This window comes from Callospermophilus lateralis, chromosome 6 (genome assembly GCF_048772815.1).
Source record: "Callospermophilus lateralis isolate mCalLat2 chromosome 6, mCalLat2.hap1, whole genome shotgun sequence".
Classification (NCBI taxonomy): Eukaryota; Metazoa; Chordata; class Mammalia; order Rodentia; family Sciuridae; genus Callospermophilus; species Callospermophilus lateralis.
In genome coordinates, this window is record NC_135310.1 from 14,385,618 (window position 1) to 14,401,096 (window position 15,479).

General features: G+C 41.5%; 1 protein-coding gene across 2 annotated transcripts in view; it reads left to right on the top strand.

Annotated features, from left to right (window-relative positions):
* Positions 1-15,479, top strand: part of Rgs17 (regulator of G protein signaling 17) — a 96,983-nt gene that overhangs the window by 66,197 nt on the left and 15,307 nt on the right. Inside the window, exon 2 of one of the 2 annotated variants that reach the window (XM_076859411.2) lies at positions 2,497-2,640. In XM_076859411.2, coding sequence (XP_076715526.2) covers positions 2,522-2,640 — 119 coding nt within the window. In that variant the 5' untranslated portion in view covers positions 2,497-2,521. Of the gene's footprint in view, positions 1-2,496; positions 2,641-3,252; positions 3,284-15,479 lie in introns of those variants that run through there. The other variant, XM_076859412.2, reaches the window with a different exon arrangement.

Consider the following 15,479-nt stretch of genomic DNA (forward strand, 5'->3'; position numbering starts at 1 on the left):
CTCTTTCAAAGTGAGTCTTTGTTTTGTGCTGTTTGTTTTCTTTCAGTGCTAAGAATTTCTTAGCCAACTTCCCTTAAAATACCACTTCCCTGACAATCCGTTAATTCTCTCCTTATGATGAAAGTCTCGCTGGGTGTTCTGGAGCCTTTCAGTGTTACTCCTGTATTTGTCTGGATTCACTTATGTTTCGTATTTTTGCTGCATTCTGTGCATATTCTTTGGCACTATTTCTGATTCTCTTTGGTACTGCTCTTGGGAGACAATTCTATCTGAATCTTTTTAATGATTATGTGTTTTTTGGTTTTTCCATTTCCACTTATTCTTGTTAAATATTTGTCTATTTTTTATAATTTTTTAAGTTTCCTTCATGAATACTAGTCTTTCTGTGAACACATTGTTTAACCTAAATATATCTCTGTTAAATTGATTATAGGTGATTCTTTTACTTGCATTTGGTCAAGATATATTCACCTCCAAATTACTGAGTTGGCTTTCTGTGTTCTAGTGTTCATTTGGAATTTGTTGTTGTTGTTGTTGTTTTGTTGACAGCAGGCATCACACTGAGTGAGAAGTGTCATTCTCATTCTCACTCTTCCTAATAGAAGAAGGTTTTTCAGGTGTCTCCTCTAGTGTCCCAACACCCTCCATCCTGAAGCAGCTCTTCCATTGGTATTTCAGGATTCCTGCCACCCAGCAAAGGTTTTTGAAACAGCCCTGGCCTGGTCACTGAACCAGTGGGCTGCTTCGCATCTGTGGTAATCAGCTTTTTGCCACTGTGACCAAAACAGCTGACAAGAACAATTTCGAGGAGGAAATTTTCTTGTGGCTCATGGTTTCAGACATCCCAGTCAATGGTCAGCTGCCGACTCCCTAGCTCTGTGTGTGAGGTAAAGCTGAACATTGTGGCAGGAAGGCAGGACAGAAGAAAGCTGCTTAGCCCATGGCAGCCAGGAAGCAGAGAGAGGAAGGGGCCAGGGACAGATCTAGCTCAAGGCCAGCCATGCCCCACCTCCTTACAATTACCACCAAGTAGTCCCAATTATTAATCTATCAAAGGGATTAATCCACTTATGATGTTAAAGCTCTCATAATCCAATCTTTCCCCCTCTGACCACTGCTACACTGCCTAATTCTTGGGGCTTTCCTAGATTGAAACCATAACAGCACAGGTCCCATCTGGGTGGCTTTCCCTACTTCCCTCTCCTGCAGTTAGGCGCCATTGAATGGTTAGACAGTTTCTTATGTGAGTGACAGAACCACAGTCCCTGATAACATGCAGGTAGCCTAGAGTTTGTCTCCCACTGCTCATGGTGTGGCATTTCATACCCCACTGGAGTGGGACCTTTGCCCTTTTGTTTCCACATGTGAACTACAAGGTACCCATGGCTTTAGCCCCTATTTATCTACCACTGTGGTCTAAAAGACTGTCTTATTTTCAAGAAAAAGATCATCTATCATTGTATTCAGAACTAAAAATATAATTTTTAAAAGCTCACCTGTTACACATTATAGTCTTAATAAGTATTATTTTTAGCCATAAATATGACAATAATTGTGAATGTTTTACATACATTGCATATTTGTGAAAAGTATCATTCAACAGAATTAATTTCTATCCTGAGAGTTCATGCTAATTTGACATTATTCTACTGAACTAAAATTAAAAAAAAAAAAACAACCATAATGTAGTCCTAGATCAGGATAGACTGTATCAGTAGGAGGCAAGCCATTGTCCTGATTCATAGGGTCACAAGTAGAGCATTCTGTATCCTAGTATTTTTTTTTTAATCTGCTATGACATATGAATTTCACCAAAATAATTTCCCCCATTTTGATGGCTTTTTGTCTTCCTCCATCCTCCCCTAAATGAAATTAAAATTTGAAGACTGGCGGAAGGGAGGTGATGCCTTTCCAACAGGGCCACCCAACCAAATGGAGGTCCTGTTGACAGTGCTTTCAAGATTAGGCCCCTGGAGGATGAGTCAGATATTCAGTCAAGGAGATCATGTGTTTAAAAAGGAGGGGAGAGAGCACCCAACACAATCCTAATCTTCCCCATGATGCTCATAGAGTTAGAAACTTTGCAACAGTGATTTGTAAAGCTCCACTTGCCTTACTGCAAACAGCAGTGGAGAAACAAGTTACATTCACCCCTGTGATCACTTTAAGGAAAGAAGATTTAAGCATTCTTGAGGAAAGAAATCAGTTCAAAATAAATCTTCAATCCTTATCAGATTCACCTGACCAATAGTTTTGACTTTGCGGCAGCATAATTATTATAATTTATGCAGTAGATCATGGTAGAATTTTGTCCCCAAAGTTTTCAGAATATAATATTCTAAAACATTGGTCTGACTGCTAAAGCTTACCTGACTGGTTTTACTTTTTTTGTAAATTACCTCCTTCCTCCCTTAAGGATACGCTGTGTCCTTCTGCAGAGGCAACTTATCCTTATGGCAATTTGTTACATACCTTCTGTCTTCTCCCTTCTTTCAGCCAGTTGAGTACTGAAGAAGCTGCAATGCGAAAAAGGCAGCAATCCCAGAATGAAGGAACACCCGCTGTGGCTCAAGCGCCCGGAAACCAGAGGCCCAACAACACGTGCTGCTTCTGCTGGTGCTGCTGTTGCAGCTGCTCCTGGTAGGTGGCGCTGTGGGTACCGTGCACACTGAGCATGCGTGCTGGACCTTCACAGTCTCCCCCCACTGCTTTCAGAGTAGGAATTACTGAAGATCATTGTTTGTCTCATGCAAACATTCATTAGCAAAATATTAATTTCCTCAGAATCTACACTTAAATCGATAGATAAGGAATGGAAAACTATGTCGAGTTTTTCTCTTATGAATCTTAAACCTTATGGGTTAAAAATAAGATCAGAGTTATTTATTTGTCAATAAACAGTATTCACCAGAATCATGACAGTGTGAGAACATGAAGACGATCTCTGGCAGTGCTCCGTGTAGTGCTGAGTGTGGCCTTTCACTATGCGCTTCCTCCTGGGGTGTTGATCCTTCAGGTTCATGGCCAGGCAACTTTAGAGTAGAACCCCTCCCAATAGCACAGAGGGAGGAGCAGAGATCCTGACCACCGACATGAAAGGCCAGAGGCCATGCTCGGAATGAAGGCCAAGTCAGTTCCCCCAAAACTCAGAAAGTAGATACAGAAAACCTGCTTTTTATCACTGATAGGCTCTGAGGTTTCTTTTTTGTTCTTGGTTTTCCTGACTGACAGAATGATGATGAGAGAGACAAACTGATTTGCCAGCTCCCATCCAGGTTCTCAGGTAACCTTCTGGAATTTTCCCAGTTCCAAATCCTGAAGTCCTTTTCAGTGAGAAAATCAGTAGGACTCCATGTCCTGACATTTATGCAGATGAGAGTCCTCAGGGGGATGTTAGACTTAATGAAACTGTCCTTGAAACCCTACGTTTTGTGGTCCTTTGAGATCCAATTTAGAACTTTTGGACTAGCAGTGGTCCTCTGGTTCTCCTGTAACCGCTTCAAACTTTACTCAAAGGCTCAAGTGATTATGGTTGAGCCTCCTTCTTGAGCATGAGTCAACAATTTCCCAGCATCCACAGAGGCTGAGTTGTTGTTGTTGTTGTTTGAGCCCAGGGACATTTAACTTCCAAGGAATTGAACCCAGGAATTGAACCCAGGGAGGCTTAACCTCCAGCCCCTCTCTTAAATTTGTTTTTTTTTTTTTTATTTTTTTATTTTGAGACAGGGTCTTACTGAGTTGCTTAGGGCCTCACTAAGTTGCTGAGGCTGGCCTTGAACTTGTGATCCTCCTGCCTCAGCCTTCCAAGCCACTGGGAGTACAGGCATGGGCAACCACACCCAGAGAGGATGGATGTCTTTTGATGTGACAATATATCATTGTGGTCAAACTGGTGTTCTGAGTGGTGCCCTTGATGAACAAGCCCTAACCAACCTAGAAACCCCTCAGGCCCAGAAGGATGTCTGATATTGCAGTATACATACAAAAATTACTTTCTGGGTGATGATGATTCTTTGTTAGAGAAAGTCATAGATGATTCATTTGCTTTCATTCTTAAGCCTTAATAATTTCAGAGGCAGGAAATAGAGTTCTAGTTGAGGTGTATTTCAGTCATAATTGTGTAATTGTTTTCTTACGCTCCCACAGAGATTATCCAGCTCTGGCCTTAATCCATGAAACACTGTGTAGTGACTTAATATGGTGGTTCTGAACTCAAACTTCCAGGGTTCAAATTTTGTCCTCAGCTGTCACTAACTGGGTGACCTTTAGCAAATTAATCTCTCTAATCTTCAGATACCAAATAACATAATAATAAGACCTGAACTCATGCCTCATGAAGTTATTATAGAAATTAAATGAGATACCTTATACATGCAACAAGCTAAGAACAGTATCCAACACAGAGGGAGCACTTAAAAAGAATTGGCTATGGGGGGCTACAGTTGTCGCTCAGCGGTAGCACACTTGCCTGGCACGTGGGAGGCACTAGGCTCAATCCTCAGCACCACATAAAAATAAATAAATAACAAAAAGAAAGGCATTAAAAAAAAAAAAGAATTGGCTGTGGGACATTTCACGTTAGGGAAAAAAGACAATCTTTAAGGAGGAGGTAGTTCAAAGTAATATAAAAATTTTAAAAATTAACTTATAACACAGAAATTTCCTTGAAAAAGAAAGCCATTTTAAATTCTATGTAAAACATTGCAAATGCATTGGTATACACTGCTCAGAATTATACTTCTATTTCTCATTTGCATTATACCATGTTCTTATGATCAGACATCATTTTATTTATCTGCCCAAACTTGTTTCTTAATTTCTTTACATTGAAAGCACCGAAATAGAATACTGAAGTTGGGTTGCACTTTGTTAACTGTCAAATAAATACAGCCCTGCATCAATTAGCAATGAGGATATATTATGAAAACTGCATTGCTAAACAATTCTGTCACCATATAAGCAACACAGAGTGCAATCCTAAATGAACCATGATGGGATAAGTCTGTCACTTGTGGCCTTTTGATGTAATTAAGAGACTGGGTAAGCCTGAGTTAGAAAATGTTGCCACTGGTATAACACTGTACCTGTTGTACAGTCAACATTTTTGCATAAGTAGGAGTCCATGCTAATGATATAAATATGATATATATAAATACATAAACCAGTAACAGTTCTTTATTACCCAGTAGTAAGTACCATACATAATTGTACACACTATGCTTTTGTACAATTGTCAGCACAGTAAACTTGTCTACACACCATCTTAATTCTTGATTGATGGGTTAAACAATGATACAATGTCAGTGACGTCACTAGGTAATAGGATATATATTCAGCTGCTTTATGACCCTATGCATCCCCTGCTGTATATAGTCTGACACTGACTGGAACATCCTTATGTGGTACATAACTCTGTTTAGTGAAACCTGCTTTTACTGACACAGATATATAGTGAGACTGACTTTTATTAATTTTTGAAATATGCACTAATTAACACACACTCAAATTAACTCATGAAAGCTAAGTGTTGCTGAACACTAACTACATACCAAGAACAAAGCAAAACAAAAAAGAAGAGTTTTTGCAACTCTCTACACCTTTAGGGTGACACATACTTCAGATCCCTAAGCATGAGGTATTCCCTGCTAGTTCTAGACAAGAGGGTGGTGGTCAGGAACTGCACTTGTTAGCAATGGGTTATGGATGCTTGAGTCTGAGCCGCAAAATGTACAGTCTATACGTTGACAAGTCCTATAAAAAAACAAATTATAGGGGATTTCTAATGTAAACAGTTTGATTTTTTGAAAACAAGAATAAGTTTGATTGCTTTGAATCAGGGATTTTAATTATGCTATCCTATCAGATTGCAAATGAAAATTCCTTTACACATTCATTTTGAAAATATCATTATTTTTGTACTTTGAGCTTAAGAAAATAAATTTATAAGGGCTTTTTGGAGTAAAAAAAAGAAAGAAATGTTCTTCAAATTTTCCAGGCTAGGTCAAAAGAGCAGAACAAAAAGAGACATGAAAAAATGTAATTTAAGAACTAAAAACAGTTAGAAATCAAAATATGAAATAGCTGTCACTTGCGAATAGGAGCAGTTGTCATGTGGCTGATTTTACTTCCTTTTAAGGAAATACAGTGCTTGGAAAATAAGTTTCTATATCTAGCAATAAATATAAACACTTCACCCTAGCTTCACATATTATGGGTTTTTAAACAATTTAATATTTCTCTCAGATTTACATTTCTCCTTCATATTTCACTGTCATCTGTTCTCTCGTTTTTTATTTATTCCCATCTTTATAAACTTACCATTATATTTTATTTGGGGGAAGGATACAGGGAGTGAGTATGTAACTGCTGGATATTTCCACAGTTTCCTTCAAGATCTAAATAGTCTGGGTAGACTTTGTAGCTGTTGAGCTGACCCATTCTCCAATCCTGTCAAGAACCACTTCTTCCCCACACAAGTTCTCTCCTGCCTCCCAGCTCTCCTCAAAGACACGAGAAAGAGGTTTAGACCACTCAACTGTCTGACATAAATGACTGATGTCTGCATCTCAGCTAGGAGAAGGACACTCTGGCCTCTTACAAAACCTTCCATATGTGAGACTCTCAAATCTGAACAGCTGAGCAGATAATGTTAGCAAGACCTCTTGTCTAGAGCTTCAGGGTTGACACTGGAAAATAGAATAACTGCCTTTTCAGGTGGTAGCCTTCTTTTCTGTTCTGCACCTGGAAGGAATTTTTGAAAGATGTTGGGGGCTCTCCACAAACCACTGTGAAGACCCTCAGGGTATTCAGACCTTGGACCTGAGGTAACACATCAGCTGCATTGCAGAACAGAAATGCTCAGAAACATAACATGCATCAAAAAGGGGATAGAAAAGTAGAGCTTTCAAAATTGTATTTTGAGCTGAGAGCTAAATGCTCTCACAGCATCAGAGGTTACATTGAAATAACCCAGGCTGTTTTTTCTAACAGTCTTTCAGTGCTAATCACTCTTTTAATACCTGGCTGTCCTAGCTGTGTTTCATCAAGCAAGATGGGTTTCCCTGTCTTTAGTTATTAAAATAAAAATCAGGAGACCTCAGCTACCACCCTTCCCATATGTTTGTGTGATCTCTGCTTGGTGCTGTGACAGCTGCAGGGACAGTGGAGCAGAGGACTGCTGGCCACAGCTTGGCTCCCCCCTGGAGTGTGCAATGGAATGGTTCTGTCTTTAGTTGTCTTACCTGTTGGACTTAGGTGTAGGCTTTTGCTCGAGAAAAAATGCACAAACAAAACAAAACATACACAAAAACAACAACAATGAATACAAAGCATTTGAAAAAAATGCCACGTCTAATTCCACGGGATGACCTTGATGGCTGTCACCAGATGTGTTAGTGGTAGAGGTGGGATTGAAATGCAACCCTCTTAATATCCACTCCATTGGTGGATCCACTTTACTACTTCCAGACATTACATTCCCGGGTCTGTTATGAACTATTTTCCAATCCAACCTTCCCCAGCAGATTCACAATCTCAGGTACCACAAGATTTGGCCCGTGGCATCAGGTTCTTCTCAGGAGAGATCAGTCACAGAGTAAATTTAGCAAATTGATTAGTCCTTTGAAACTGAACTTGTCTCCGTTTTGGACACATTCTTTCCCAGAGTCCCTGGACCGTGGGACAGATCTTTCTGGGTGAATGTTCAACGCTTCATCAGTGCTCCTGGCAGCTCACCCTCCATTTCTAACAAGCACTACAGCCTCTGTAATTGAAAACAGTGCAAAAGTAATGCTGTGTTTTGTCCTCTGATGCTGTCACACTTTAGCTCTGTGCCAAAGGAAATATTAAGTTGCATGCTTTCAAAGCCAAAGTTATTTTTTTTTTTAAAGGAGGAAAAAAATATGGTGTGCACCATGGTAGAGAGTCCACTCCCTGGAACTAAAACTGCTCACACCTGTAAGCTGACTCCTTCCATCTGAGGCACCAGTGAGTAGCCTCCTCTGTACCCATCACTCTCAGAGAGCAGATGCAGCCCGCGAGGCAGCATAAGTTATTCCCCTGGATTAACAGTATTTCCAAAGCACTTGTAACAAGTTAAAGAGAACTTACAAAGAACCCAACAGTTTCAAAACTCCATCTCACAAGAATATAGTGAATTTCCTCCACATTTTTTATCAGTTATATGAACTATAAACTACACCATCAAAAGACATCTACCAAATTGAACCCAGGTTTCACAAGCCAAAACACACCACCAGCAGTCCAACATTAGGACCATGGAACTTGTAGATGTCATTCATTCATTAAATCCCTCATTTGCGATTAACTGAATGCCCATTTCCCCCTGTCCTGTTGGGTTTTGTCAGCTTTCTTGGGGTTCTCCTTGACTCTGCTATACCAGGGAGCAAAGTCTCATTAAGCAACTACATCTAGATATAATATTTGGTGTTATTCCCAGGTCACCTTTTAAAAGAGTTTAATGTTTAAGCTGCCTCTGCCAAATCTGTGTTACTAGTGCCCAGAGTCCTATCGATTGTAGAGCTGACAGAGTCGGAACTGAATTGACACTTTTCCTTCAAAGGTGTGCTATGTGTACCTTTTCTCTGCATTTACTCTTTTTTTAAGGTATCACATTGTGCCATTTAGATTATTGACTAAAAGATGAGCAGGAAAGAAACAAATAGTAGAAGAAAATATTCTGCGTGGTCTTATTCCGGAGAGTAGAAGGGAGAACAATGATCCAGTCAAGAGCGGGAGACAGCAGGTTAACTGGATTCAGGCCAGAGGAAGGCACTTAGAGCTAAGGCACTTGCTGGTTAATGCAGTGAGGGACCAAGTAAGTGTCCTAGTAGCTACCATGGGCACACTTTGGGGTCACCTATGGCGTGGTTCCCCTGTTCAGGGGAATCTGCCTAGGGAGAGGGAAGAGTCTGCATGTGAGGTGCCGGTGGGGGGGTCACAGGGTTATGAGGGATAAGACGAGGGGGACAGGGCAAGTCAGAGGGCATTAACCTCAAAGGATTTTAAAGAAAAATGCCAGGCCCCATCTTGCCCTGTGGCGAGTAGGAAGAGTGACCTCTGTGAGAGACTCCTGAGAAGCCAGTTCCTGCAGAGACTGGTACCGGTAGTCCCATGGCAGAGAGTGGGCCCCAGCAGGTTGAGAATGCACGGGGTGGACTCCATGTGGAAAGGGAGTTCCGAGGAAAACAAGAGTCCTCCCAGGATCAGAGTCAACAGTAGGAGGAGCCTCCCCCTGGTGCAGAAGCTGTCCTGAGCAGACAGCTGAAAGATGTTGTAGGTGGAGACACAGCCGGGGGCAGTGCATTTGGGAACAGGCTCTGCGTGGAGACATGGGTGGGGTCCACAGCCCAGTGCTCCAGCCAGCTCCCAGCCCTTCCACCTCAGACCTGGGAAGGACCTCTAGGATCTGGCATGGTGGCCGACTCACAGCATGTGGCAGTGTAGTGAGCACCATCTGGGCTGAGAGACCAGGGTGTGCCAGAGCCTCAGGGAAGTCCTCAGCCAGGACCAGTGATGAGCCATACCCCGCTCTGCCCTGGACCAGGCTGACCACATCAATGATTCTTCCATTTGACCCTTTTCTTTATCAGGTCAATACCTTCTGTCAAATTATGTGGATTTTGTACTTGAATTCCCAAGAGTTCATATTGGTTAATCATCGTCACTAGGTACTTTCGTGGCCATATACTCAGGTTTCGTGTTTTCAAATAGCCAGGAAGACGTTGTGGCTCCTGATATGTTATTTGACCTACAGTAGGTGTTTCCTTAACATGTGCCGAACGGATGATTGATTTGGGTTTGCCAATTGAGTTTGCTGTATAAAATATGAATATTTGTGTCACAGAAATTCTTTTCAAAAATCATGGGCACATTCTCTCAGAACGTAGTATGATTGTGTGGCAGCTGGTGCTGAGCAGGTGGGCACCAGAGAGTTTTTCTTAGGCACCATTTTCCTTCATCCTTCTTTGTGAGTGTTGTTAGCAGTAGAACTACTAGTAGTGACTTTTGCAAAGAAGGGCAAGGTTTTGGGGAGAGAGCAATCAAATCCATATAGCATTGCTGGAATATAAAGTCCAGAAGGACCTGCATCTGCAGGGAGATTGGCGATGAGGATAACAAAATGTTCTTCATGGCCGGGCACAGTGGCACATGCCTGTAATCCCAGCAGCTTAGGAGGCTGAGACAGGAGGACCATGAGTTCAAAGCCAGCCTCAGCAATTTAGTGAGGCCCTAAGCAACTCAGCGAGAATCTGACTCTAAATAAAATTTTTAAAAGGGCTGAGGTTGTGGGTCAGTGGTTAAGTGTCCCTGGGTTCAATCCCTGGTACAAAAAAAAAAAAAAAAAGTTCTTTATGCCATCGAGGTAGTTAGGACCTTTTTTACTTTTTTTAAAGATGAGAAATGACTGAAGTTGAGTAAGTAAGGAGCTGAAAAAGTCTATTTTATATTTCAGCTTCTGAAGGGAATGGAAATTATGTGGAAGGACAAGACAAAGAGCAAGAGAAATATTAAGAGACTTTTGCAATACCCTCAGTGAAAGTGTTAGTCAGCTTTTTGGTCGCTGTGGCCAAAATACCCAACATAAACAACTTAAAGGAGGAAAGATTTATTTTGGGCTCACGATTTCAGAAGTTTCAGTCCATGGTTGGCTGGCTCTAGTGTTTGGGCCTGAAACGAGGCAGAGGATCATGGTGCAGGCATGTGTTAGAGCAAGCCCTTTACCTCGCCGCAGCCAGAGCAGAGGGAGAAGAAGGGACCAGGGACAAGATACAGTCCCAGACAGCATGCCCCAAGGATTCACTCCCTAAACTAGGTCCCCCCTGTGACAGTTCCACCACCTCCCAATAGTCCACTCAACTCTGAGTGCCTCAGTGGGCTCAGGCCTAATGAAGTCAGCGTCCTCATGATCCAGTTCCTTCCCGGCAGGCCCACCCCTGAACACTGCTAGATTGGGGAGAAGCTTTCATGAGCCTTTGGGGGTCATTCCAGTTCCAAACCCTTTCTACTGCCTCCAAAATAAAGTGGCAGTAAAAAGAATGCAGAGAATTAGATATTCAAGAAAACGTTAGAAGGTGCTGTCAAGATACAGTGATTAGAGGAGAGATAAGGAAAACCCCATAACACTTGCTTGAGTGTCTGACTTGATGTTGATTCATCAAATGAACCAACAGGACACTGTTTAGACCAAAGGTGAGACGATGATTTCACCTCGCCGTGCCCAGGAGTCCTGTGTGTACCTGAGTCTGCAGCTTGCAGGGCAAGGCTGCATGAAATGGGACAGCAAGTCCCGTCTGATGGGGATCCTAAAACACCTGTGATGTGGCCAACCAGGAGGTGTTGGTGAGCTTGGCCAGAACCCCGCTTCTCCCTAAGGCCACGAGGAGGAACTTGAGAGAGACAGGATGCTGTCAGAGAAAGTGAGTGAGCACCTCTTTAAAGGTCTTGAGACATCGTGATAAGGTTCAGTTTGAGGGAGTCGAAGTTCCCTTCTCGAGTAAACCAAAGCAGATTATTCAGTTTCTAAGACAATATGAATTTCCACCTCTCTAAATCCAGGACAAATGAGGTTGCTATTTGGACACCTGCAGGAATTTCCCGGCCTCCCCTGAACAGTAATACAAAGATGAGGTTTTAACATTGTGTCTACTCCTTCCTTCCCCAGCCGGTAGTGGGTCTTAGTTGTGCCATATCTGACTGAAATAAGTATTAGCTCTGATTCTGTCCATCTTTTTTTAAATTCTTCATTCTTTCCTTTGGACCTAGTTTACTTTTTTTTTATGGTCTAAGTATTGTAGACCTATTGCAATCTGCCTGCCATTTTAGAATATTATTCAAGAATTTTGTGTTCTGTCTTTCCTAGGTAAGATCATGAAGCCTACTTTTCAGTGAAAATGGAGCTTATTGTATGATAAGTCTACCAAATTGGGTATTATGAGTATTTTAATTTCCCAATGATATAAAATCTTTGTTTCAGATATCAGGATTACACATATAAATGCATGTCAGATACCTTGGAGGATCTGTTCCTACGAGAAAGCATATCCCCAAAAATTTACATTATTTAAATTAAAGAACTATTTCAATCAACCAGTTCCATGCATATCAGTGGAATATTAGCTCCATGAGTTTCATTGTAAATAGAGGTGGTGTTACCATATTATACCATCATACACAAATTCTCGTGTCATATCTTCCTCAAATAGAAACTGCTTTCAAGAGGCAGCATGAGGTAGGGAAGGAACTGCCACACTGTGTCATTAGGCAGATCTGGGTATGTCCCAGTTTTGTGACATGCAACCCTGAAGGCTTTTGGCAAGTCACTTAATCTCTCTGAGCCTCAGTTTTTTCTTGGTGAGATGTGATTAGCTACATATATAAATCATTTATTTTATGGTTCAGTATATGCTTCAGGGCCCTGAATAATCCTTTATTAACAGGCATTTCCAGCCCCCTTAGACGCCCCAAGCTGAAAGGAATTTACCCAACATGGTAAGGTCTGACCTGTGTGTTCTCCAGTGTTCCTTGTACGTTGTCAGTTAATGTCATGGACCCTGTTCCTGCAGTCCATCACTGGGCCTTTCCTCCCCAGCTTGCATGCTGCCCAGCATGTCCTAGAGCAGAAGCAGCAGCCACAGGACTGCCGGCGTGTTGGGAGTTCTGCCTTCTGCAGTTAAGTTTCCCCAGAGGTCTGGCTTGTTGTCATCTGTTGCATTTGTGCCCTGGGATGCCCCCGACCCGCACCCTAGACAAAGTCACATATCCAGTAACGGGAAAGCACCAGGGAAGGGGGAACAAATGGGTGGTGGGCAAGCGACCGCCAGCTATCAGATGCATCGCTAAACACCAGCTGCTGGAGTTGGGTTTTTTCATTCTGTCTTTTTTTATGGCAGAGTCACAAGTTAAGTAAAATCAAAAGCTTAAGGTCCGTCTTAACTAAGGCATTTAAAGACTCAGTTGATCACATGCCATGTTATCCATAATGTCTTAATAAACAGATGTCCACTTGGTCTCGCATCCCAGACCTTCGCTTTTCCACAAAAGTATCCGCTAACTTATGAATTTCAGAGAAGCTCACAGTGGGTGGAAGGAACAGCTTCACATAGGATTTCAGGCAACCTGAAAACCAAGGTGATTCACACCCGAGGGTGTGGCTGGGTATGGTGGTGCACGCCTGTAATCCCAGGGGCTCCGCAGGCTGAGGCAGGAAGATCACAAGTTAGAGGCCAGCCTCGGGAACTTAGTGAGACCCTGACTGACTTAGCAAGACCTTGTCTCAAAATAAATGATAAAAAGGACTGAGGATGTGGGTCAGTGAGTTGGATCCCCAGTCCAAACAAACAAACAGAAACAAATCATGGGGTGTGTATCATAATAGTTCATCTAAATACTCAGTCCTCTGATTCTGTTAATTCTAAGGAAAAATAAAGATTACTTTGTTTATGCCAAAGAAGAAACTTTGGTTGTTTGCCTAAGCTTACAGAGTGATCCCAGATTTTAACCATGCAGTTACTTGTTAGATGCAGTTTGCATTCCAAATCAAATGAACATACTGATGAACCTAAAATACATGGCTTGAGGTTCGAAATAGAAATTTAATACAGACAAAAAGAGGCATGTTTTAAAACTCATCATTTCAAGCAGATTCATGTAGAAGGAACAGTTAGTAGCAAAGAGAAAGACTTGGAGAATGAAGTGATTTGTCTTTGGTTTCCATGTTTCAAAAGAAGAAACTAATGTTTATGGACAACTCAAAACTGGGATTGGAATAATTTGGAGATCCCCCCTCTCACAATAGTTCTCATAAAACATTTTAAATAAACGCATTCCCTACCTTTTGATAATGAAAACCTTATTTACTTAATGTGTTCTAAGAATGTTTGACCTAAGTTCTACATCCCCCAGCACAAGACAGTAGACTGCAAACTAACTTATAATTGGAAAGCACAATAACAATGTGAATAAGATTATAACTACCTGCTTTGAAGACCAAGAGTATTCCCAAATCAATTACTTTGGACCAGGGAGTATTCAGAACATTTTCTAAATAACAAAAAGAAAAAATGGTTTCACTTTGGCATACCTCCCAAGATTAAATTTATCCCTTTGGAGTTTACATTCACAGAAAAATTGAAGGACTCTTTTCAAATTGCTTAGAAAAAGACATAATTATCAAAACTTCTTATTGTAAGAATAGATTTTTTTTTTCTTCCAAATATGGGTAATTACTCCCAGAAACTTTTTTAGTTACTCTTTAACTCCGACTTGGTTAAAACATTGTATTTATAAAGGTAACACCGCCATCTAGTGGACAGATTTTTAGTAGATTAATATTTTACTTGAGAGATTGAAGTACCCCAAGCAAAAGCTTAAACCAAATGAAAAACTGTTTTTTTGACACAGAATACATGACTGTGAAATGCAGGCGTTTTTACAGAGGTGATGCTATTTTTAATATTAAATTAACGATGTTAAAATTATTCATTTGTGTTGTGTAACATTTCCAGGCACAGATTACTAGCTACTATTTCCATCTCACAAACCCCACTCAAAACCAAGTTGCATTATAAAAATGGAGAAATGAAGGAGATGAGGTTCAGGTCATAGGTTTGCACTCAGCTTGTATGTGTCTGAAATTACGGATGTCACATGGCTGCTGTCCCCTCCTGGTGCCTCTGTACTTGTTTGGTTGTGGGTGGGGGAGGGTTGGCAGTCTTTTGTAAGCAGGGTCTGGGTCCTATTCTCCTTCCTTTGTTTTCCTCTCTGAAAGTTGTTTCCTGTTGACGGGAGGAAGGTGGGCTTCCAGGCAGGCCTTCGAAGCCACAGCAGCTTGTCCCCAGCAAGTGCCATCACATCTTTTCTTCCTCTTTCAAAACTTTCTGTACCAGCTCCTTTCTGGTAGTCTCAGGTTTGGGGAACCCAAGACAAGTGGCCACCCACCCATATCTATTGCAGACTGAGTCCTGGGGAACAGCTCCTTGGGAATGGGCTGTGGGACAATGCCCACGGAGAGGCATTTACACACTTGGAATAGGTGGTTTGCCTTTCCCAAACCTTGAAGAAAAAATCAATTTTGGTAAATAACCAAAAAGGTAAAACATCACAGTCGGCTCCTTTATGTGCAGAGTGGTCCCTGCAAAGTGAAAATGAGTCCAGGGATGGGAGATGCTGCCTTGGTCCTGCTGTGTTTTAGTTGTGTTATGTAAATAGACCTCGTGATGTTCCCTTGTAAATAAAGTGGAATGGTTAGTAAGAAACACCCTGCTTACCTCACAGGACTGTTGGGAGGAAGAAGTAAGGAAGGCAATGTGTGAGGGAGTGTTTTATAATAATGGCAAAATAGAAGTCTGTTTCCTCCATTGGAAATTTAAGAGCTCTTTGATAAATTTGACATTCCCATTTTAGAATCCCACTCATTGGTCCTTACATCCAATTAAGCATTTGAAATAATTTCCCTTTTG